The sequence below is a fragment of the Gekko japonicus genome, unplaced genomic scaffold (genome assembly GCF_001447785.1).
Source record: "Gekko japonicus isolate JY-2015 unplaced genomic scaffold, Gekko_japonicus_V1.1 scaffold278, whole genome shotgun sequence".
Lineage (NCBI taxonomy): Eukaryota > Metazoa > Chordata > Lepidosauria > Squamata > Gekkonidae > Gekko > Gekko japonicus.
Window position 1 is genome coordinate 1,307,925 of NW_015169783.1, and position 24,987 is coordinate 1,332,911.

A 24,987-nucleotide genomic window follows, 5' to 3' on the forward strand; every position below is an offset into this window, starting at 1 on the left:
CTCAAGGCTTGGTCGCCTGTGGGTGGGACAGAAGTTACCGACAGGCCCAGGAAACCGTTCTCGGATCGTATTCAGTTGAATCTCACCACGTGGGCGCGGTCCTGAGTTACTGTGCAGGGGGGGGGTGTCATTAGTGATTTCCTCTCAAAGTTAGAAAGGTGTTTTGGGGGTTTTTTTTGGGGGGGGGGTTGCGTGCCTTTTTCTTCCTGTTCCTTTTGTTATTTAATTTGTACCTTTCAGAACTTTGCGACATCCCCCTTCCCCCCCATTGATTCGTCATACTCGTTAACATATTGTTCGCCTCTGATTTATTGTTTTTAAAACTTTTTTAAAACGGGGGTTAAGTATCCCCCCCCGAAAAGACAGAAAAAAAAGAGGGGCGGCCAAAACAATAGCACAAAAGCCATGATAGAAACCGTGGGTGTTAGAAACATGGTCTCCTCCTCCTTACCCTCACAAACCGGTTTGGCAACCAGGTAACACACCAGGTTTTTTTTAAAAAAAGGGAGAGAGAGAGTAAGACACCGTTATTTCCAAACGCATGCGCCATCCCCACCACACACCCCTTCCACCTCCTCCCCAAACATCTGATCTAATTAGGGCCATTGCGCCTTTCCTCCTTCTCGTGCGACAACTGGCTCGTCTCTCCGGATCGTGAGCTTCCAGAGAAAGCTCCTCTCCCCCACGAGAGTGCAACGGAGGGGAACGCCAAAAAAAGGGGGGGGGGATCCCGGGAGAGAGCGAGAGGCGAAGCGCGGAGGGAATCCGTTTACCTCCGCCTTCCTCCCACCTTGCGTTCTTGTACCTTGATCCCCGGTTTTAAGCCCTGCGCGCCAACGGCCACACGGCTCCGGGTGAGGGTGAAACTGGCCCGCTTTGGAACGGCCGCGGGGCTGGCGTTCGAGCCGAGGGACGCCGGACGCTCCCAACTTTGATCTCAACGTTCCATCCGCAGCAGAACTCCTTTGATTTACAAGCAAACCCGGACCCTTCGCTCGTGGTTGTTTTTAAAGTCGCGGCGTGGGAGGAAGGGGGCTGAGGAGACCAAACTGAAGGAAACGAATCGATTTTTTTTTTTTTTGCGGGGTGGGGAGTGGAAAAAACTCCACGAATTTAAGATGCCCCGAGCTTTCCTAGTGAAGAAGGCGTGCGTTTCCACCGGCAAGAGGAACTGGAGCGAACTTCCAGATGAAGAAAGAGGGGAGATTTACGTCCCAGGTGAGTCGCCTGGACGGGGGAGGGGACAGAAATCGGGTTTGCGACGGCCGCGCCGGCGTTAGAATAAAACGGGAGTCACGCTTGTTGCTCTCGAGTAAAACTCTGAACTGGAGTGGTTTTGGGGAAAGAGCATTAGATTTCTTTCAGAAGCCGCCTGGGTGTCGCGGGGGGACGGACACAGTGAGGCATAACGGCCATTCGGGGAGGGGAGGGGGTGAGGGCAGCGGTCTTTCGGTCTTCCTGGGTCAGGTAGAGTCCTGAAGGTTCCCATCTCATTTCCTGGAGGGAGGAGGGGAGAGGCGCCCATGTCTCCGCTGAATGCCCCTGAAGGCAGAAAAAGAGAGAGGGCGCTCAGTCCCTCCCGAGTCCTCCCCTTGATTAACTTTTTGCTAATCACACCTGCACGCTTCGCCTGGTCAGGGCGGGAGGCCTATTGTTTCCCCCAAGAATGCTGGGAAGGGGCAGTTATGTGCAACTTCTTCTCTCCACCCCACCCCCCAGCATGTAATGTTTAAACTCCCGGCAGTTTGGTGGATTGGTTGGGAAATCGCGGGGGGGGGGGGGGGCGGGGGACCGGGCGGGGAGGGCTTTCTCTGCCTGCACGGTCGCGGATTGGAAGGCGCGCAACCCAGCTGGCCCCCGCGGGGAAGCTTTTAGGCGTTGCGGCTCTTGCCACGCGCGCAGCGCAATCCTAACTGTGCTTAGTCAGACAGAAATGGGGCTTTACTCCTCCTCCCACGTCAGTGCGTTTAGGATGGCCGAAGAACGGGTGTTGGCTACTCCCAGTGAAGTAGCCCGTGCTAAACGTGTGTGTGTGTGTGGGCGGGGGGGGGTAGTGTGTCTTGTGCTGATGTCAGGGTCAACAGAAACAGTTATCCATGCTACCAGTTTTGATCTTGTAACAGCTGCTTGTAGGCAGAAGTGCAACTGGCTCAGAATGTTGGGGGTGCTGAATCTGTTGGATTTCTGCTTGCCAGGCAGCTATTAAAAGGTTCTGCTACTATGGCAGTTCTGTCACTAACACACAGAGACACCTTTCCTGTGACCTTGTTTTGGACCTTCACTCCCCATCTCTAACCGATCAGATTGGGTCTTGCTTTGAGAAGAGGGGTTCTAGGCTGCTAGATGCCATTCCTAAAACAGGCCCCCCACCTCTGCCCTTCTAGATAGGGATGCCAGCCTCCAGGTGGGACCTGGGGATCCCCTGGAATTACTGCTCATCTCCAGACTACAGAGATCAGTTTCCCCTGGAGAAAACAGATGCCTTGGAGGGTAGACTCTATGGCCTTGTACCCCACTGAGGTCCCTGTCCTCCCCAGGCTCCACCCCCAAATCTCCAGGAGTTCCCCCCCCACACACACACACCAGTGCCCAGGAGGGACCTGGCAACCCTACACTGTAACCAACAGGTGCTGTTTCCCACCAGCCACGGAGCCTGGGAGGCATGGGACAAGTCAGGCACTGGGGTTTCCTCCTTCTCTAATTATGGGGCACTGCACCTCTAGGACAGACAAGACAGAGACAAACTTTGTTCCCAACCAGGGGACAGAAACCTTTCTCTTCTCTGAATGTCAGATGGGGCTTGCCGGATCAGACCGAAGGGTCATATAGACCGGCATCCTTTTTCTATCAGTGGCCTGTCTGATGTTGCTGGGGCACAGAGGCCAGAGTCCTCGTCTGACCTCTAGCTGTGGGCATTCGAAGGTAGACTACTGGAGGTTCATTTGAGCTTTCTTGGTCCTCTGCGGCACCAAGCTCCCCGGGATGGTCCTGGAGACCAGAGCCCAAGGAGATGCGGAGGACGCTTTGCACCCAGCTTGTAAAGCTCCCCGTCTTACTTGGCAAGCATCATAAGGCTGATCCGGGGAGTCTGTAATTAGCTTCTAATTAATCACGCTGGAAGCCTGGCGCTGTTTTCCGCCACAGATTCCAATCTGCTGACCTGGGGAGGGAATGACGGGGCCCTCTCCCTTTGCTGCCGACCGGTATTAAAATAGCAGACCTTTTAATTTTAGTGTAATGAGAGCCGGGCAGGGAGGTGCGTGTGGGGAAACTGAGGTACAGCTAAAGAAAGGGAAATGGGCGGCTCTCCTCCAGGCGGGACAACCAGGGATCTGGTTCTGGTGGCTGGACTGCTACACGGAGAAATGCCTGAGTTTCCTGAGTCCGTTTGTCCCGTGGCTTTGATTCTCTTCCTAGTCCTCACATGCCTTCACTTCCTCCCTCTTAGTCTTTCGTCTCTTCTCCTGAGCCCCAAAGTGGGGTACAGGCTGGTCCATCTCCCCCTCCCCCCATGAAATCTATATGCAGATTGTTAGCCTGGTGTTTTCTACACCACCACCACTTTCCGCCACTGAAGCTGGCTGCCTGGTTCACACACGCAACAGAAAGGGACAGGAAGGGGATGGTCCAGTTGACTGTATGGCTTCAGACTGCAGAGGGGAAGGCTCCCCTGTGTTAAGAACTCCCTGCAAGCAGAAAACTAGCAGAGATGGGTACAGAACCCTATTTCCTGATGTTACAATTTTCTTCATGGCAGGAAGGCTTTTCCATAAAAACTGGAAATCCTCTAACATCCACTTTACCACCTTGGTCTCCTGCATGTGTGAACCAGGCTTCTGTCCTACTCTCCTGGTGCCTGTTGATTATGCCAGCATGCAACAAACAGAAGATGCCATACAGACGAAGGGGTGTGTGTGTGTGTCTTTGCAACCTTCCTGAATTTGCCTTTCTGCCATACAAGTGAATAGCTGACACTAACTCCTATGGGCCAAATCCCATGTGTGGGGGACGGGTGGTTACGGAAGAAGAATTCTGCGCATAATCAGAGGCTTTCTTTTTTCTGGGCAAGTTCAAAACAAGTGCTGAAGCTGAGTTCTTAGGACCAAACCCATAACCCATCTGCACTCTGGGTGCTGAGATCCTGCCCCAACATTTCTTAGAAAGCATGAGAAGCTGTGCATTGAACTAGGAGGGTTGCATATGTCTTGAGGCAGGTAGCGCAGCCGTCAACAACGTGAGTTCTAAGCTAGAAGTCAGCCGCAGTGAACATAACTGGGTGGTGAAATCATCAGCTGGGGCAGAAGTGGAGCCGATAGCAAAGCTGGGAAGGGGATTTTGAGGGGGAAACGATTCCTGCGTGTTTAAGGCTTTGTGACGGGAAGAAATTCACCAGGTGATGCCTTTCTTGGGATGGAGATGCTGTGACTGGGGAAGCTGGGCCTGTTGAGTTTCTTCCTGTCGCACAACTATCAGACATGGAAGGGAGGGCAATAACACAGCTGGGATCCTGTGTTCTCCGGTGATTCCCAAGAGATCCCTCCTCTTTTCCTAAAACAGAACTTCCGAGCACAGCTTAATGTGAACGGGAATGCTCCATACCGTAACGAGAGTGTCTCTGAGTATGTGCAGAGCATGCTGATAATTGCTGCCGGGTTTCACATAGCTGAGATGAAATAACAGGGCTCTGAGAGCAGAAATTATGGCTTTCGAAGAGGTTCAAGTTCCAGCACCTCTCCTTTAAAATTGCAATACTTCATAAAATATTTCATATTCCTTTAAAAACATTTTTAAAACGACACGTTTGACAGGCTCCAAATGATTTGCCAATTCACTTCAGGCTCTTTGATATGAATCAGTATGAAACATAACACCGCTTCCATGCAAGGGAGGGCTTTTTGACACTCAGAGATGCGCTTTTAATTGGACACAAGTGGATTTTACAGCCTTCATTCCTCAGATTTTCTTTCATAACTGCTTGTTGTGGATCGGCAGCGTTTCCCCTAGCCACTGACCAGTGTGAGTGGTCAGAAAGGGCATAGCTCCACTCCAGATTTCACAACGCACAGGAATCCCACTCGGGCTCTGTCTAATGCTGAGGTGTCCTTGCTGTTTGCAACGGAGCCAGGGAGAATGGGAAGTCTACATGATGCTCCGTGAATTTTTTCGAGGGTGATTGCAACAGGCCCCCCCCTCCCACTCCACCCCCCTGAGGCAGGTGACAGGAGCTGGAGTTGTGGCGCCGGGCCGGAAACACTTAATTAACTCTCTGGGCTGGGTTGGACTTTCCAATAACATCCCGGTTAACCGGTTCTGAGCTGTTTACTCGTTGTTGAAGTTGGCTTTGGGAGGTGGTGGTGGTGGTGGTGGCGGTGCTTGAAGGCAGAGCATCGTGGGGGTACATTGGGGGGAGCTTCACAGTGATTTCAGCAGAGTTCCTTCCAGTCATGAGGGCTAGCTTCTTCGTCAAAGGGATGGTAAATTTTGTGGGGACCACACCATCCACAGAAGCTGACTTGCAGCTTAACCTTGTCTCCCATCAAGCCTCGTTCAGGCTTGTGGAGTTCTTTTGGAGACTATTTATTTTTATTCTCTTTAACAACCATCGTCCTGACTAGCCCGATCTCACCAGAGCTTGGCAGCTAAGCAGGGTCGGCCCTGGTTAGTATTTGGATGGGGGAATACCAGGGGAACTATGCAGAGGCAGGCAATGGCAAACCACCTCTGCTCAATCCCTTCCCTCCTCCTTTCAGACTTCTCTGAAGAAATTACCAATAGCGTAACAAAGTTCTGTATAATGGCATGTGCAATACGAAAGCAGGTGGTTAAGTCTTCAAATAACTGACCCCCCTCTATTGTGAAATGTGCACAAGAACTTTGGAATGTTGGATTATAGTAGCACACATATGTATTTTGTTGGTCTTGGTATCATACGTGGCATTTTTAAATTGTTTTTATTAATATTTTTGGAGCTGATTTTGTATTGAAACAAACTGAACTGAACCATACAGGGTAGACCTTGGTCAGCTGCGACTTGACAGTGCACAAATTCTCCCAATAAGAATTCATAGTGGTGGTGGTGGGGGAGGCCGAAACCAAATCACAATGCACTACATAAAAGAGCAAAAAATAACTTATAGAAATACACAACAGCGATCCCATGATCAAGTCCTCTGTGCCCTGTTGTTGGCTGTCCAGAGGAACTGGTTGGCCACTGTGTGAGACAGGATGCTGGATTAGATGGACCAATGGCCTGATCCAGCCGGGCTCTTCTTATGTTAATAAACATAATCAGGAAGACTGCTGTGGGGGTGACAAGCCTGTTAACCGTTCTCCTGGCCTTGCTGCTTAACAGGTTTTCAAGACTGCTTTCTCTTATTCCAGACTAATAAGACTGGGGTTACTACCGATCCCCAAATAAGCACAGTTTGGAACTATCCATCCAGATGTTAAACTTTCTTAACTACCTCTTCTGTTCTCACACCCAGTGCATTATTGTTAGGAAAGGGGTCACGTTCCCCTAGGGTTGCCAAGTGTTACTCACGATTTAGCGGGGGGCAGTCCCGAAGCTCCCCGGAAGTGATGTCATCGTGTCGGGCACGTTGGGGGTGCGTCCCCCCGCAATGTGCTCAACATGATGATGTCACCTCCGGATGATGTCTTCACGCCGGGCACGTTTCACACTTTGGGGGCGAGGTTCCCCCCGGCAGCCCAATCCGGGCCAGCAGGAAACGGGCCTATCGAGCGGGGTTTTCCCCGCCCCCCAGGGGGGACCTGGCAACCCTACGTTCCCCTTACCCAGATTATTTTTTTAAATAATTTATTTTATGTCAAACAAACAAAAAACAAACAAACATAAATACATACAAATTTGGGGGTTCCATATACATCTTTGTTGTATCTAGTTTGTTACCTCCTACATTGTCTATTTATATAATAGCCAGTTATTTATCACCATACATTTTTGTATAAATATTCTGCATTATATTAAAAAATGTATTCTGTAGTTCCTTCTAATATAATTAAAGGTTGATATTGTTCATTTACTGCAATCTTCCAGCCATTTATCTTCCTTCTTTTTGTCCTTTCAAAATTAAAGTTAATTTATCCATCTTGGCAGTTTCAAGAATTTTATTTATCATTTCTTCTTTTGAAGGTACTTCATTTTTCCTCCAATATTTGGCATATAAGATTCTTGCAGTGGTCACTACATGTATTACACTTTTCTGAAATTATATTCAATAAAAATAATTCAGGTATAAATGGTACGGTACATTCTAACGTTTTTTGTAACATTTCATGAATCCAATATTTTATGAAGACCAATATTTTTTTAACTCTGTCACATGTCTACCACATATGAAAAAATGAACCAACTGTCTTTTGACATTTCCAACAATCGTTTGGTAAATCAAGATAAAACTTTGCTAGTTTATCTGGAGTCATATACCATCTATAAAACATTTTGTAAATATTTTCTTTATATGAAATTGCTTTGGTAATTTTTATATTTGTTTTCCATACCTCTAACTGTTTATCTAAACCCAGATTATTTTTAAGCAATATGTTAATATTGCCTGTTTTTCCCCTTTAGTCTCACTGGGCGGGTATGCCCTGTGGAAAAATCTGGAGCCTTCCGTTGCAGAACCCCCATCGTACTCAATGCCACTGGACATGACAATACGAGACTCCAGTTATATGGCAGCACAGCCCCGTTGTACAGCCCAGGTCCCCAATGGGATACCCCAGGATGGAGAGCCTGGATTCTTGTGTCCCAAGATCAAGGTAAGACTGGCACAAAGAGAGGGGAAGTTCCACACTTTGGGTGTAGAGCAGATACTTTGCATGGAGGAGATCCTGGAGTTCAAACTTGGGCTCCTCCAGTATCCAAGGTGGGAAAGCTCCCTGCCTGAGACTTTCGAGAGCTATCTCTACTAACTGCCGATACGAAATTAGGGAGCTCAATGGTCCAGCTTGGTATAATATTGCTTATTATGACATGGCGAGAGATGGTGATGATGGGTACAGTGGGAGCCTCTGTGTGCTTGCAGAACAGGAGCTGCGATGGGTTAACAACGATGGTGCACATCGTGTCATAGCATGTGCACAGATCATAGAGTTTTCCTGCATTCATGTCTGTTCCTGCAGCCCCTTTCCATCCCTAGGAAGATCACTCCCAGGCATTGTGGGATACATACAGACAATGAATCATATGGGTTTGGGGAGGCTAGAGTAAGGAAGGACAGGGGGGTGAAACTGTTCCTTCCTTCCTCTTGAAAACATACGGGTGCCTTATACTGAACCATGCCCTCAAAGTCAGTATTGGCTACCCAGACTGGCGGTGGCTCTCTAGAGTCTTAGGCAGAGGTCTTTCACATCACCTACCGCCTGGTCCTTTTAACTGGAGATGCCGGGGATTGAACTGGGGACCTTCTGCATGGCAAGCAGATGCTCTACCACTGAGCCATGGACAAAAGCACAACTCTGTTGAGGAAAGGGAGTCTATTTCATCCCCTTGTCGTTCCTCACTCCAGCCCACCGACCCGCATGGCTTTTCTTCTGTATGGATGCCATGATCCCAAGAATTGTATTCCCACAGTTTGGAAGGGGCTGCAGAAACAGAGATGAATTCTGGGAAACTCCGTGTGGTTTCCATGACACAGGCGATTTGTTACACGTCTGGGTCTTTATAAAGCAATGCAGATGTGTTATTTGTTTAAGTATCAACAGCACCCAGCATGGGGTATAAGGTATCTTCCTTGTGTGCAAGTCCTCCCTGACAGCAAACTCTGTGTTCTTCTGCAGGTGACCCAAGGTGAAGGGCCGGGTGAGCAGTTCTGCTGCCCTGTTTGCCAGAAAGGATTCTCCTACCAGCGGATGTTGAACCGCCACTTGAAGTGCCACAGCCAGGTGAAGCGGCACCTCTGCTCCTATTGCAATAAAGGCTTCAATGACACCTTTGACCTCAAGCGCCATGTCCGGACGCATACAGGTGAGCTTCGCAAGGCTGTGTGGGTGCCAGGTAGGAGATCAGGCTTGCTTCAGAACTTGGGGGAGCGCTGATTGGCAGCAAGGTTCATTGGCAGAAGGCTCAGGACAGAGGACAAGAAGTACTTTGTGCAACTCCCAGTTGACTTGGAGAACTTGCTACAAGATGTGGAGGTGGCTTTTAAGGGATCACCCACCCCAAGCTTCCGTTGCCTGCCACGGCACCAAGTGGCAATGGGGCAGGGGGACCCTCACTGGTATTGTGAGCATGATGATGTCACTTCTGGTGGAACCCGGAAGCAAAAGCAGTAGGTCTAGAATCATCAGGAACTTTATGGTTTTCCCCAGAAATGATGTCATCCCACTTGTGACACTGCAACCCACCATGTCTCCACCCGCAGCCCTCCTGACTGGCAACCCTATGTCATGTCCAGGTGTCACTCTAGGAATTTCCCCCTAATTTCTATAGTGAAGAAGAAGAAGAAGAGTTGGGTTTAAAACCCACCCTTCACTTGGAGTCTCAGAGCATTTTACAATCTCCTTCCCTTCCTCTCCCCACCACAGACACCCTGTGAGCAGTGCTCCCTCTAAGCTGTGAAGTCTTGTGAGCAAAAATTCTACTTTGTGAGCTACTGGCATTAAAGTTGTGAGTGAGTGATTTGGCAACTGCATAAATTAGTTTGCTCTGGAGCCATCCTTCCTGAGCTAAGACAAAAATTTGTGAGCTGGAGGCTAAAAAACTGAGCTAGCTCACACTGACTCAGCATAGAAGGAACACTGCCTGTGAGGTAGGTGGGGCTGAGAGAACTCTGACAGAAACTGGTCTTGAGAGAACAGCTCTGGGAGAACTGTGACTGACCCAAGGTCCCCCAGCAGCTGCTTGTGGACGAACGGGGAATCAAACCCAGTTCTCCCAGACTAGAGTCCGCTGCTCTTACACCAAAGACCAAGGGGGCATGAGGCAATTCCTGGAGCATCACTATGGAGGTCATTGTCCTGCAGTTTTTCTCTCCCCTCCTGCTCATCAGTTTCTCAAAGGTGGGAGATTGGGGCAAGTATAGAATTTTACTTGTTGCGGGAAAGAAAATAAGCCTGTTCAAGTCCCCGCTCAGTCATGTAGCTGACTGAGGGATCTTGAGCTGGTCACTCTCCAGCTTTGTTTTGACAACCAAATGGAGAACCCCCTAGGCCTAGGCCTACCAATCTCCTGGTCAAGAAGAAAGCCACAAGAGAATTATGGAATAAGGGGTCACAAAAATATACAACTGTGAACACTTACTAAATAATAATCAGATTGATTCTTTATAATGGATTTTTTCTGTGAAATGGACTGTGGAAAGCATTGTACACCTTATCTCACTAATGAGAGTTACTAATTGGTAGAAAATCTCCTACAGAATGAATTATTGCTATTCAGCAAACCATTATGACATTGATCGCATAGCTGAAATTATTTTGGTTTACCGTGAGTTGTGTCCTGTTCCTTTGATGAGAGATTATAACAATGTAGATGATGTGACTTTTAATTGTTGCACTTTTATGAAAATTTATGCACCGTATTTATATAAAGAGGCCCCTGGTCAAGGCAGGGGATCCCCCACTCCAAGTGAGGGGGAAATGAAACAAATTAAATTAATTTTTTAAAATTTCACTGGTATTGCCTGTGCAATGATTTCCCTACCAGGGAAAACCTGGAAGAGACGGCAGTAGCTCTTGGAATCACCAGAAATTCTATGATAAAACCAACTCTATCATAGGTTCCCAGTGATTCCTAGAGCTACCACAGTCACTTCTGGATGTTCCCCAGAAGTAATGTCATCACTCTGGTGACATTGTCCCCCACTCTCCTGCCGGTTGCCTGGCAACCATATGCCATTCTGAGTTGAGAGCCAGTTTGGTGTAGTGGTTAAGTGTGCGGACTCTAATCTGGGAGAACCGGGTTTGATTCCCCACTCCTCCACTTGCACCTGCTGATGTGACCTTGGGTTAGTCACAAGCTCTAGCACAGCTGTCCTTGAGAAAGAGCAGTTTGTGTCAGAGTTCTCTCAGCCCCACCCACCTCACAGGGTGTCTGTTGTGGGGAGGGAAAGGGAAAGGAGTTTGTAAGCCGCTCTGAGACACCTTTGGGTAGTGAAGGGCGGGGTATAAATCCAATCTCCTCCTCCTCCTCCTCTTCTTTGGAGGAAAAGTAGAATAAAAACACAATGGGGTGTTTAGGAAGGAAGAGCTCTGTAGCTATTGGCAGGAGCATACCTTTCCCCCTCTGACTGAAGTCAATTCCCTCTCCATCTTTCTTGGTGCAGGTGTGCGCCCCTACAAGTGTGAACTCTGTGACAAGGCCTTCACCCAACGCTGTTCCCTTGAGTCTCACCTGAAGAAGATCCACGGAGTGCAGCAAAGTTACGCCTACAAGGAGCGCCGTGCCAAGCTGTATGTCTGCGAGGACTGCGGTGCCACGGCCGACAGCCAAGAGGGTCACATGCGCCATCTGCAGGAGCGCCATCCAGACAGTCCGCTGCTGCGCAAGGCTTCGCGCAAATCATCTGCCCTGCTCCAGAGCACCACCCCGCCACCCTCTCTGCAGCAGGGCAACTTTTGCCTTTGAAAGTGCCCCCAAATGGAACGTAGAAGGGGCCTGTCCTCACTGGCAGTCTACTGGCATCTCCAAGCAAAGTCAAGCCTTCTTTTAGCTCAGGGATTCTCAGACTTTTATCCAAGCACAGGAGAGACAACATTTTTTGAGCCCGTATATGGAGATATTGAAGACAAAGGACAAAGATGCCGTTGCTGATCCAGCTCTGAGGACAAGCTGGCCCCAAAACAGAGCAAAGTACTAGTGATGACCTTTTAAAAAGTTAGATGCAGAAACTGAACTGGAGGTGACTGAGGGTGGGGGAGTGGGTTTGAGGGAGATGTAGGGAAGTGTATTTCATCTTGCCGCTGCCTTATTTCCTCTCCAGTTATTCCCACAGGGAGCAAACAAGATTCCAATCCCTAGTCCAGGGTTAATGCTGTTACAAGTGACACTACAAAGGCTCCCTTCCCAGCCTGGTTCTTAATGGGTATTTTTTAAAACAGTGAATATAGCTAATGTAGCAGGTGGTGCAGGAGGGAGCTTGTCTAACTTGAATTAAGGTCCTTTTAGAAAAGTGGCTATTTAATTTTAGATTATCTGGTCGGGGTATATTATCCTGGTTCTGTGAACAGGCAGTTTCCTAGTTCCTAAACTGTGTATTTTGGACTCGGAATTCATTTTTCTTGCAGTACACATCTAGGGAGGAAACTGCCTTCTGCATATGATTGACTACTGTAGCCTTGTCGCCTTCCGATCAGTTGGGTAGGCAACTGTGACTTGTGTCAGTTGGGACGGAATGGTTAAGTCCCCTGCAATACTGAGACACAGTGGAGAAAGCCATCCTAGTGGGAGGTTGCCTGTTGCATCTCTGCATGAGTTGCTGATCCTGGCTGGCCTTGCTCCAGTGAAAAGGCATGCCCAGAATGATGGCACATGCAGAAGCTCAAAAAGGGGCCTTCATCTGAGGAATGGTGAATGTTGTGCCTTATAAGTGAACAGTAAACTTTGGGGTTGTATGAAATGTGCCCCCCTCCATTTTAATGGAGAAAAATCAAGTGCCTTAGTGAGTGCTGGATTAGAACCAGGTTAGAGAGACATGAATTTGAATCTGTGCTCATCCATGAAACTCACTGGGCCAGTCACTCACTCTCAGCCTAACCCACCTCACAGGTAGGCTTCCTAACTGCCTAGGCCTAGATAAGAATTTCCCATGCCCCAATTCCCCACCTTTGAGAAACTGAGGAGTGGAAAGGAGGAAAAAAAGAAAGGCCTTTGGAGCAGGGATGCCAACCTCCAGGTGGGACCTGGGGACCCCCCAGAATTACAGTTCATCTCCAGACTACAGAAATCAGTTCCCCTGGAGAAAATGGATGCGTTGGAGGGTGGACTCTGTGGCCTTGTACCCCACTGAAGTCCCCGTCCTCCCCAGGCTCCGTCCCCAGATCTCTTGGAGTTTCCCAACCTGGATTTGGCAATCCTACCCCCCTCATCCCCCGCCAGTGGCCATGAGGGACCTGGCAACCCTACTCCACAGTGACACTCTGGGAATTTCCCCTATTTTCTGTTGTCTTTACAATAGGGACTGGGAAAATCCCTAGCGTCTTAGTCTGAAGAGACATTGCATCCTCCCCAAACTCTGCCCTTCTCAGTTGCTGCCCCCCCCCCCCCCCCCATATCTCCCAGCATTTGCCTAGGCAGTGTTGGGAACCCTATTCACAGATTATGAGGATAAAATGGTGAAGAGCCATATATGCAGTCCTGAACTTGGCGAAAGGGATGAAGATGGTTAGACAGACAGCTATCAACAGTTTAGGGGACTCTGTACCCACATGAGTAGTATTGGTCACTGGTATTGCATTGGCTGCCCCTGAGGTAATAGTCAAACTCTCTGTCTGAGGGTGTGGCCTCTCTCTTCTCAGGAAACAAAATATGGCTGGCTGTGGAGAGTGCAAGAATAATATTCATGTGTGAATATGAATGGTGCAAGTTGGTATGTTGTTGCTGCGCAGGCGTAGTGATGCAGAAACCAATTTTAGTATCTCTGGGATGCAGGCCTAAGTCGATTACAAGGTATGAATCTTGTTTACATATTTTACTTCCGTCTTGGACTTTTCTGTGAAACAAGCCAAGCCTGTGAACTTTTATGTTATTATATTATATTATTATTATTGTTGTTGTTGTTATTATTATTCATACCAGTTATTTTCCCTCTGATATTAAAATAAAGGAACTGATAATTTCAATTGGTGTGAGTGGGGTGTGGTGTTTAGATTCCAACGCTCTACAATTCCAACAGAGAGCGGCATGGTGTAGTGGTTAAGAGCGGCAGACTTCAAGCTGGAGAACGGGGGTTTGATTCTCCATTCTTCCGTACAAAGCCTGCTAGGTGATCTTGGGCCAGTCACAGTCCTCTCAGAGCTCACTCAGTCCCACCTACCTCACAAGGTGCCTGTTGTGGGGAGAGGAAGGGAAAGGTGATTATACGCTGCTTTAAGACTCCTAAAGGCAGAGAAAAGCAGGCTATAAAAACCTCTTCTTCAATGCCTTCTTGGAGTGGAGTAATGCTCTTGCTTGGCCACAGTACAACTCTGTAGCCCATCAGGATTTATGTGCAGAGGGGGCACATAGGGTTGCCAATCTCCTGGTGGCACGTGGAGTTCTCACACTATTACAGTTGATCTCCAGATGACAAGGATCAGTTTCCCTGGGAGTAGGCTTCCCAAGTCCCCCCGGGGGGGCGGAGAAACCCCCGCCCCAGAGGCCCGTTTCTCGCCGCCAGCGGATCGGGCCCCGGGGGGAACCCCACCCCGACGTGCACATCACCTGGAAGTGACGTTAGGATGCCGGGCACACTGGGGGCGGGGCCACGGTCATCCGAGGGAAAACTCTATGGTTTTCCCTCCGATGGTCGTGGCCCTGCCCCTAGTGTACCCGGCGTCCTAATGTCACTTCCGGGTGACGTGCGTGTGGCGCGTGCACTAGTCACCGGACAGGAGTCCCCCGCTGCTGCGATTTTTAAACTTGGCTACCCTACCTGGGAGAAAATGGCTGCTTTGGAAGGTGGACTCTGTGGCACTGCACCTTGTTGACCCTCCCTTCCCCCGGCTTCCCTCCCAAATTTCCAGATGTTTCCTTACCTAGTGTTGGCCACCCTAGGTACCACGCAGGAATGGCTCACTGCCAGCCTGGATCAGACTCCAAATGCTAGCCATGAAGCTCACCAAGACTTTAGCCAAGGTGCATCACAAATGTCACGAATAAACAAAGTATGACTTTATCTGAACAAACATTAGCATCAAATCTATCGGGTGAGGTATCATATCCAAGAGCTTTTCATGGCACTCTGATGAGAATCAGTCTACGGAGAGAAACTCCAAGCCACAAGTAAAACTAGAGCTGGAACTCCTCTAGGCTCTAGTATTCTAGAATAACTGGGAAACACAAAGTGGCCTTCTAAATATCATATCCCTCCTTTCCTCCGGCAAAACAGATCCTCCCTCAACTTTCTTTAACATCAGTCTAGGAAGCGAAGCTATACTGTGTAATCAAACAGTTTCCGCAATCTCAAAATACTCTTCAGAGGTGATCCTGAAAAAGGTTATGTCATAAGATAGCCTTCTGAAACATCTTTGGCTTGTCTGCTATGAGTATCTGAGGATATCCACCCTCATTGGAGAAAGAGTTTGAAGCAGCAGAGATGGAGCATGAAGCAGTCACGTCTGCTGTGTTCTTTTCAGAAGCACAAGACGAACTCCTTTCGTTAGAATGAAGTGAGGAAAAGTTCCTGGTGATTCTATCATGTCCTCAGTGGGCTGTGGTAATAATCCTGCACTTTAAGACTGACTTGAAAAATATAAATGATATATAAATACATTTGGGGGGCAGGAAAGCCCCTTTCAGTCATTACTTTTCTTTTCTCCACTCAGGGAGATCATGCTGCCACACTATACACAAGCGTCCCAATATGCATGACGGCCATTTTGTCTGAAAGGGGTGTGTGTATTTTCAAACCCCCAAGACCAATGAGGGGGCAAAGACTTCAAAAACTGACACAGCTCAATGCTGTGATGTCCATTCCAGTATCAGGCCTGGCATGAAAGTATGGCAGGGATGACGCTCTAGGAATTTCCCTAATCTCTATGGTTATTACTATAGAGATTTGTGAAACATTTAGAGCAGGGGTGTCAAACATAAGGCCTGGGGGCCAGAATTGGCCCATCCAGGGCTCTTATGCGGCCCGCAAGGAACTAGTACAAAGGAGGGAACAGGAGACTGCTTGGGGGAGTGGGCGGGGCCACTCCAATTGTGGCTTCAGCATGGCGGAACAACTTCATCTGCAGCAGTCAAGCAGCGTGGGAATGTCTGCCCAGTGCTGCACTGCTGGCTCTCCAGTCCGCCCATATGGGTTTTCCTTTGAACCCCCTTCCCAGCCCATGAGGCCTTGCAGTGAGGATACACCAACTCAGAGTTTGCCAGCTGCTGTCCTTTATACAGTTTGTATCTCCACTATCTGGCATTACATTTTATGGCACACATGGGCTGGCCTGACAAAGTGATATTTATTTTAGATCCGGCCCTCATAACAAATGAGTTCGACATCTCTAGTCTAGAGCATTGTGTGATGTCATAAAATTACTTCTGGGTCCAAAGCCAGAAATGATGTCATGATGTCCTACATTGCTCCCCCCCCCATTTTGCTCCCACTACTCCATCAAACAGCAGCCAGAGCATGAACTTCAAGGGCACCATACCAGGCAACCTGGCAGACCTCTTAATACCTATACCATGTTCCACATACCTATTTGGAATATCTATTTCATATTTCAAGGTTCTCCCACTCCCAACAACCTCTGGGATTGTTGAACCTGTGGACAGTATTCGAATCTTAAGGAAGGTTAGTGGGTGCTAATCACAAAATGGCTGCCATGGCAGGGAGGGAATAGCAAAATGTTGGGAGGGTCTAAGCCAAGCATCCTCCTGTGATGGAGGCAGCTATATCTGGGTGCTGTCTGCAAACTCAAAGGTGATGTCTCCTGACTGAGCTCTTTTCAATACCTTCTGCTTCAATAAGGTGGAAAAATCCTTTTGCTTTTGGGGGAAACTAAGTGGGTGCCAGTAGGGCATCCATCAGTGGTCACCATGTTGGAGATTGTTGTTCTAAATGATGTAATAAAATGGGGGTGGTCATCCAAGTAAAAACACTGACAAGATCCAACAGGACCAGCAACTGTGGATTGTTTTTATCCAGTTGTAATCAGAAACTGACAACAGGTGCAATTAAAGTTCTCCCAGTCCAAGAGCCAGGCCTGAAGCCAGATGGAAATGGGTCAAGGGCAGAGGCATCATCCAAGAACACTTCCGGTTGCTCTGCCACTATTTATCCAATGAACTTCCCCAAAAAGAGAAAGTAGAAAATAGGCAGCATCATTCTTCCCTAGTCTTCCCAAGTTGCCTGCCACAACCTCCAGCCTCTGCACTCCAGCCTTTCTCAATGTAGCAGCAGGGTAAAAATTGAGGGGGGATGACACATGGTGTCTGAGACACTCTAGAAACTACTCTAATCCTTATGGGGTTTACCATAGAGATGGGGTAATTCCTAGAGTGTCACTAATGCCTTGACGTAATTTTCCTTATTGTCTGCCTCCCAAATGCTCCCAACTGGCAGCCCTATCTTATCCAATAAAGTTGTTTAAAGCAGAGGTCCATAACAGCTTCCTTAGAAAGGCCCCTATAGTGAGGAGCAAATAAGAGATTTTAACACCTTTCCCCAGCACAACTGTACAAGTTAGGAGGGGCAATGATTTAATGGACATGTGAGGGCTTTCATAACCAGTTTGGTGCTGTGGTTAAGAGTGTTTGACTTGTATCTGGGAGGCCCCTATTTTAATTCCCACTCATTCCAATGCGTCACTCTCTCAGCCTAACCTACACCACAGGGTTGTTGTGAGGATAAACTGGAGAACTCTGTGAGCTGCTTTGAGTCCCCATTGGAGAGAAGGGCAAAGTACAAAATAATTAAATAAAGAACAAAAGAATCCTGTCAGCATCCATAGGCAAGATCCACCTTCAGCTTGGCATCCCAGTCAACAAAAATAAGACAGGTTTCAGCAGCAAAAAGTTTGCGAAAGCATCACAGTTAAGGGCCGAATTAGTACCTGTAGAGGTACCTGTTGTAGGTGGTGTTAGGTCATGGACCACTTTAAATAACTGAGGTGGCCGAGGAGATGGCCAATAAATGAAGCAAGCGAGTAAATAAATAAAACCTTGACGGCCTCCTCATAGGACCGCAAATGGTCCTTACAGCATGTTCTGTTCTCTGTGGGCTGTGTCTTCTGGCAGCATAGTTCAAGACATCTCCCAATCATCTCCATTTCCTTTAGGTCTCTAGTAAACCAGGCTTGCTGTTTTTGTACCAAAGGCTGTTGCTGTTATGCCCGTAAAGGTTGCGCAGGCAGTAAATGCCTGCTGTAATAACAAAAAGAACAGCCATGATGGCTGTTCGAGACCCACCGCGGCCAGAGTGAGCTCCCGGCCCTAGTCCCAGCTCCTACCCACCCAGCGGTTCGAAAGCAAAATAACAGCAAGCAAGTAGATAAATGGGTACCTGCCCTAGGTGGCAGGGGGCACCCCCTCTCTGTCGTGAGGCTTGGTGGGGGCATCGGTGGCGGTGGAGCGACGGGCGGTGGTGGCGAGGCGACGAGCGGCGGTGGCGATGAGTGAAGTGGCGAGCAGTGATGGCAAGGAGGCGCAACACCAGCGGTGGATCGGATGACAGTGGAGGCGGAGCCAGAAGGCGCAGGAACGTAGAAGTGCAGGCGCGGCGGAGCCTAAAGGACATAGCCAGAGCCGGGCTGAAGTGAACCATGAACCAGATGGGCCCGCTGGGGGGGGAACACTGCCGACTCCGAAGGCCACCGGAAGAAGAAGAGCCGAGCCGAAGCCAAGCCGAAGAACAGTGAGTCCCACCATTGGGTGCCGGTAGGGCAGTCCCCACCCCTGACGATGTGGCCATAGATAGGGATAAATGAAATTGTGTAAGCCGCTCAGAGACCCCTCGGGGTTCGAGCGGGATACAAGTCGAAAGCATAAATAAATAAATAAAATTGTTGTGTTGTAGTAAACCAGGCAGCCAAGGATCTATTTGAGGGCAGGAGGAGACCCCCTGGAGCAGCCCTGTCTCTCCCTCCTCATAACATTGTTCCAGCCAGTCACTAGGGTTCCAACAGTGCAGCTCTCACAACTCTCAAACATCCTTGGCGTATCTTGTGAACAATGCTCTCTCTAAGCTGTGGAGTCTTGTGAGCAAAAATTCTACTTTGTGAGCTACTGGCATTAAAGGCAAAAAAACTGTGAGCTAGCTCACACTGACTCAGCTTTGAGGGAACAGTGCTTGTGAACCAGTTGGAGCCATTAGTATCCAAGAGCAAACCATTCGAACCCATCTAGTGTCTCTACATGAAGGGGCAACAAACTCATCCATGCTTTCAGGAAATCACAACCATATTCTATAGACGGGCCCAGGCTCCAGAGCCCCTCTCCCCAATCAGATCATATGCTACCTTCTTAATACAGAAAAGAAGATACAGTGCATGCCTTTTCTCATGAGTTGGACCCAAAACAACCTGGGGCAGCCCCACAGTAACCATGGTATCCATGAAGATCTGACAGCCTCAGCATGAACATCAAAGTCTCCCAGAATAACCATCCATGCGTCTTAAACATCCAGTCCAAGATGACCTCAGTCAGCTCAGCTGGGAGTGCCTGCTGGTAAACTAGGTGACCACCAGCCCTGTAGCTAGGGATTTTGCGGGGAGGGGGCCTCGGGGGGCACAGATAATTAAATCAAAGCTAATAACATTAATTCAATTTGGGGCCAGCCCAGAAGGAAGGGGGCCTGGAAGAAATGCTAGGGGGCCGGGCCCCGTGGGCCCCACATTAGCTACAGGCCTGGTGACCACTAAACTAGCAGGAGCCGTAACCTGCTGACAGCTAGTGTGGTGTAGTGGTTAGACTGTTTGTTTGTTGACTTCATTTACATCCCGCCTTTCTCCCTCAATGGGGACCCAAAGCTGCTTACAGTGTTCTCCTCCCCTCCATTTTATCCTCACTACAACCCTGGGTTAGGCTGAGTGTGTGTGACTGGCCCAAGGTCAGTCAGAAAACTTCCATGGCAGAGGTAGGGTTGCCAGGTCCCCCAGGAGGGTGGAGGTTCCTCTGCTAAAAGGGTCCCCAATCCGCCGGTCTGGAAAAGGCTGGTGGGGGGAACCCCGCCCCCAAAGTGCCCAGTTTGGGCCGACATGCCCGGCACGATGATGTCACCCGAAGTGACATCATAGCGCCGGGCACGTCACTGGCTGACTCTCTAGCAATCAGTCTGAAAACACTATGGTACCATAGAGTTTCCAGGCTGATTGCTAGAGCGTCAGCCAGCAATGTGCCCAATGTGATGATGTCACTTCCAGGATATGTAATCGCAGCACGTGCAAAGCGCGCGCGCGAATCACCCAGACACGGACCTACTCTCCCCCGCTATTACTGGTAAGTGACTTGGTAACCCTAAAGCTGGGTCGCCAAGATCCTAGTCTGACACTTTAACTTCTCCACCGGAGAGCTAAGATTCTGGGAGAGCCCAGGTTCAAATCCTGCTGCGCTGTGAAGCTCATTGGCGACATTTTGTTGATCATTCTCTTTCTACCTTACCTACTACACAGGTTTGTTATGAGGCTAAAATGGAGGAAGGAGAAAACAGTATAGGCTGAGCTCTCTGGAGGAAGGGCAGCATAAGTATCCTATGTCAAAAAGATAAATAACCTATCTCTAGAAACCTGTACACTCAAAACTAGTCTGTTTGCGCTGGGAATCTGCTGACAGAGAGAAAGGCTCATGGAACAGAAGAGCTACCCCATGCCATCCTCCAGTTCAGGACTGATGCAAGGCCTAATTGAGACAGAATAACATGAGAAGGTTCGTTACCATCGGTTGCAATGGTCTTTGCCCATTTCTGCCATCCAGCTAGTGCCTGATAGCCAGACTTGCTCAGGCATGGAGTGCTTCTGTAGAATGAGAACTCTTCTTAGTAAACCAGCAATGGGATCTGGAGAATCGCCGTGCACAAACATTCAAACGGGCCCGTAGACAGGATTTTTTAAGTCAGGGGGCATTTAGATTTCTCAGGGGACACTGGCTAATCGAAGTAAAGGAATACCTGGCTCCTTCCCTGCACCTGCTGCTGCTTGGGGGCCCTGGGCCGGATGGGAAGTCGTAGGGCCCTGCCGGTAAGTCAGGGGGCCTAGCCCCGAGATGCCCCACTGTGGCTACAGGCCTGCATTCAAATCAGGGATAGTACAGTGTGGCATGAAAATGGGGTACGTGTTTTGGTTGGACAATGTGCCTATCAGGCACGTATCTGAGGAATCCCTCTCTCCCTGTAGTGTATTCAAAGCTGCCTTGAATGCATGATATGTTGTGAAACATCTAATTGAAGTGTGATGTAAAGCTTCGTCCTAGGCTAGGATTAGGGTTGCCAAATATGTTTTGGCCGGGAGTGGGGGGCTCCCGGCCGGCGTCTGGAATGTGCGTGCGTGCGCGCATCACCCGGAAGTGACGTCGCACGCTGGGGGCGGGGCCACGCCATTTGAGGGGAAAACAAAGAGTTTTCCCCTCAAATGGCATGGCCCCGCCCCCAGCGTGCGACGTCACTTCCGGGTGACGCGCACGCGGGGGTGGGTTTTCCCCCGGGCCCCGATTCCACGGGAGCGGAAAGCGGGGCTCGAAAGCGGGGGGAAATCTGCCCCCCGGGGGCATTTGGCAGCCCTAGCTAGGATCCAAATCTATCCAATCGTGTTACTAGCCCAGGAAACACCTAACCAATCACCTTCTAGCAAGTTCCCTGAGCGGGAACATCTGTGATTGGTCCTTATGTGAACAACCTTATTGGTTGGTATTTGTACAGTGGGTGTGGCTACATTAGCCGGGAATGTTTAAAAGCAGGACAGCTGCAATGTAAAGGCTGTTCTGGCTATCTGATGTTGATCCGTGTTGGAGTTGTGTTCGAGTGGAAGAAAAAAGTTGTGTTCTTGCTGAATCACTCTCCGACTTCTTTGTTAAGCGAGCGACTTAACACTCCCCTTGCTCCTACTTCTCTTCCCCTTGAGGAAATGGAAATTTAAATATTGTGCAGGGAAACTGAAAACAATGTAATCAGTTTTGGCTTAGTCAGTTTGGATCAATTGGAAGAAATTTCATTAGGCCTATTAGGCATGTGTGTTTTATGTCGCTTTTAGTGTACATGTCCATTGGGTTTTTTCGCCCTTCATTTTTGCATGTTTTCCTCCCTTCAGTGCTCACTTTGCTTTCTGTTTGCTTCCAAGCTGAAGCGTATCCAAGAGCGTAATGATTTAATTGGATTCCCCCCCCAGCCCTTGATGCCTACTCTCCCATCCACATCAAAGTTGTTCCGCCCTTTTTCAACCACCTTCCGCCATCCCCTCCTTTATTGCAGTATAACCACCATTTTTAATTATTTCCCCATAGTTTAATTTTTTTATTTAGCAGTATGAGACTAGCGATAAAATGCTTATCAAGAGTTTAAATCCCTAGGAACCCATTCCCATTGTAAGGTTACATCAATCCTATGCACATTTATTTGGGGTTAAGAGAGCCACTGAACTCAGGACTTACTGCCAAGCAAAGGTGCACAGGATCCAAGTGCCGCACACTTTTTGCTTCCAGCACCTCCTTATCTCCCCCCCTCTTCCTTGTATGCCAGAGTCTGCCTTTTAGAAAGTTCAAGGCAGATGCTTTAGAAAGCAGGTGGGTTGTGAGTGTGAGTGTGTCTGTTTGTAAGTGTGCATGATTACCTCGGAACCATTTGCCTTGAAGAAAGATGGGGGTTTGTGGTGTCTAGCAGCTGGCTTGAAGAAAGGGAGAGTTCAGTCAAGGCATTCTTGTTCGCCCTTTTATCCATAGAGTAACTACCAGCTTTGGCAGGAATTTAGGCAATTAATTTTAAGTCTCTGTGTAGTTTTACATAGGGCAAACAGGTCAAACCATATGCCAAAGGACACAAATCTGACATCAAGAATCACAACATTGAGAAACCTGTAGAAGAACAGTTCAACCTCCCAGGGCACTCAGTGGGGGACCTCAAAGTATCAGTTTTATTACAAAGGGAATTTCAGAAAAAGACTGGAATGGGAGATTGATGAATTACAGGTTATTGCAGCACTCAGGACAATGGTACCCCCAGGGCTTAATAGAGATATTGGGTTCTTATCTCACTACACATGCTAAGTCACTCAGTCCTCATACCCAGAATTAGACTTTGTTTATCTTAAAAGTTCCACTGGACTCACATCCGTTCATTAACTTTTAAATTATCTGTATGCTAATTTGCTGCTATTCACAGGTCTTACCAACTGCTTTAATCCAATCTTAGCTATACTTATTGCTCAGCTACTCATGCATCTTGACTCTAATTAGCCCTTCCTGATAACTAACCCCACAACCACCCTTTCTCTACCTAAATGTAATGGTTGAGAAAGTCTTGTTTCATTGTATCTGAAGTGTGCATGCACACAAAAGCTCAAACTTTGTTGTTCTTAAAGGTGCCACAGAACTCAGACTTTGTTCTGCTGCTTCAGACCAACATGGCTACCCACCTGAAGTCTCTCTCCCCTGCGATCCACCCAGTGCAAGATCTCCAATTTGTTTCCCCCGCCCTAAACAGATCATTTTTCATTTGTTCGGTTAACCTTTGGCAGACATAACTCAATATTAAGCCTTCACACACTCTTATAAAGTGACTTGGAGTAAAAAAACACAGTTACCTTGGAAAGGCTCTTGCACAAGCCCCCCTGAGGACTTTGTTTATTAAGGACATGGCAGTGAAATTAGTGGGTCACGCAGGTCAACACTATCAAGATGAAAACCAGCGAGTAAGGGCAAATGTGAAAATCTTAAGCAGAAATGGTGAATATTTTTTTTTTTAAAAAAGAGGCAAACACTGAACACCAGGAACTTGAATGGAAGAGTTTAACTTAACACTACCGCACAACTGTAGAGTGACTGCACAAAACAAAAAAATCAAAAAAACAAAATAAATTTGGCCTCACCACTACGTCACAAGTGATCTCCCCACCCTAGTTAGGAAAACTGTTTTGGATGCAGAATAAAGACAATGCAATTCAGAAACAAAAAAAAAAAAAGGAGAAAAAGAATGGTGCGAAATGCAAACACAGAATCCAGATCGAAGCTTCACGACTTGACTATCGTGAACATCTGTGGTAAGCTGTGCATGAGTAACAGGCCATTCGTTACCCTTCTGAGTTTAATGAACAGGTCGTATTCATCTCGGATTTTGATCAGTTGTATTTCAAAGGCACACCTGCAGTGATCACCTCAACAACTGGGAAGCTAGAGTAATCAATGGGAAGTAATCAGTGAGAGGTGTGGAGGACAGGAGGTCATGGAATTCCAGCCAGGTATGTGAAGGCACACCATGACCATCCTTGGCCATATTGCTGTCCGATCCAGCATCACCGGTTGATAAAGGAGGCAGCAAGATTGTACATAGCACACTGTTTCTATGGATAAGAGCCACTTGCTCTTTTGCACATTTACACAATCCTGATTCCTCACAGGAGCAAGTTGGTGTTTGTGACTGTCAAGTTTCCAGTAAGATGTTAAAAGAAGCTGTTAGGAAAACTTGGTCACTAGGTGAAAAATGATCAGGCATGCAAAGAAAAAAACTCCACTGACCAGTCTGAACAGCTGCAGCTTCATGGATCGGCACCTATAGCTTCTTGAAATCATTGCAATACAGCTTTGGGAACAGTGTGGAAGAAGAGCGTGAATGAGTGGTTGAAGTCTCAGTACGGCTGCAAATGGAATACTTTGTAGTTGTGGTCCCCTCATCTCCGAAAGGATATAACAGGATATAACAGATCTGGGGAAAATGCAGGAAAAGAAAATCCAAGTGATCCAGAGTGTTGGAGCTGCTTCCCTGTGAAAAAAACAAGAGATAAAGATAGTCAGGCTTTTCAGTTTAGGGGACAAAAGGGGCGGGGGGTGACATGAGGTTTATAATATTACTAGAAATAATGCCCGTTGCGGAAATAAATACAATGGGATCTAGAAAGAGGCTCTGGGAGAGTGCTCTGGCTTTGGGCAAACAGTGTCAGTTTCCTGTGGCGACCTCAGCAGGGTTTAATGACAGAGTCCACTGTTTTCTCCAGAGGGACTGATCTCTGCTACCTGAAGAGCATTTGTATGTTTGAGTTATCTGTAGCCCTCACCTAGAAAGTGGTAACCATTGTTACCCATTCTCCTCTCCCCTATGAGGTATGTTATGCAACTGAAAAGTCCAACTGCCTTGTGGGGGGGGGGAGTTTGAGGTGTGGAATGGACTGAAGTCCAATCAGCTTCCA

General features: G+C 48.2%; 1 protein-coding gene across 1 annotated transcript; it reads left to right on the forward strand.

Annotated features, from left to right (window-relative positions):
• Window positions 1-616: 616 nt before the first annotated feature.
• Window positions 617-12,015, forward strand: OVOL1 (ovo like zinc finger 1). Its single transcript, XM_015416874.1, has 4 exons — window positions 617-1,218; window positions 7,592-7,782; window positions 8,803-8,989; window positions 11,289-12,015. The coding sequence occupies exons 1-4, from the start codon at window positions 1,119-1,121 to the stop codon at window positions 11,588-11,590; spliced, it is 780 nt and encodes a 259-aa protein (XP_015272360.1). The 5' UTR covers window positions 617-1,118; the 3' UTR covers window positions 11,591-12,015.
• Window positions 12,016-24,987: the final 12,972 nt, after the last annotated feature.

Excerpts from the sequence above, each read along its gene's own strand:
- OVOL1 (XM_015416874.1), top strand. The coding sequence starts at position 1,119 with ATGCCCCGAGCTTTCCTAGTGAAGAAGGCGTGCGTTTCCACCGGCAAG. Across the intron at positions 1,219-7,591 it reads AGGGGAGATTTACGTCCCAG|TCTCACTGGGCGGGTATGCC; the intron begins GTGAGTCGCCTG and ends TTTCCCCTTTAG. Across the intron at positions 7,783-8,802 it reads TCTTGTGTCCCAAGATCAAG|GTGACCCAAGGTGAAGGGCC; the intron begins GTAAGACTGGCA and ends GTTCTTCTGCAG.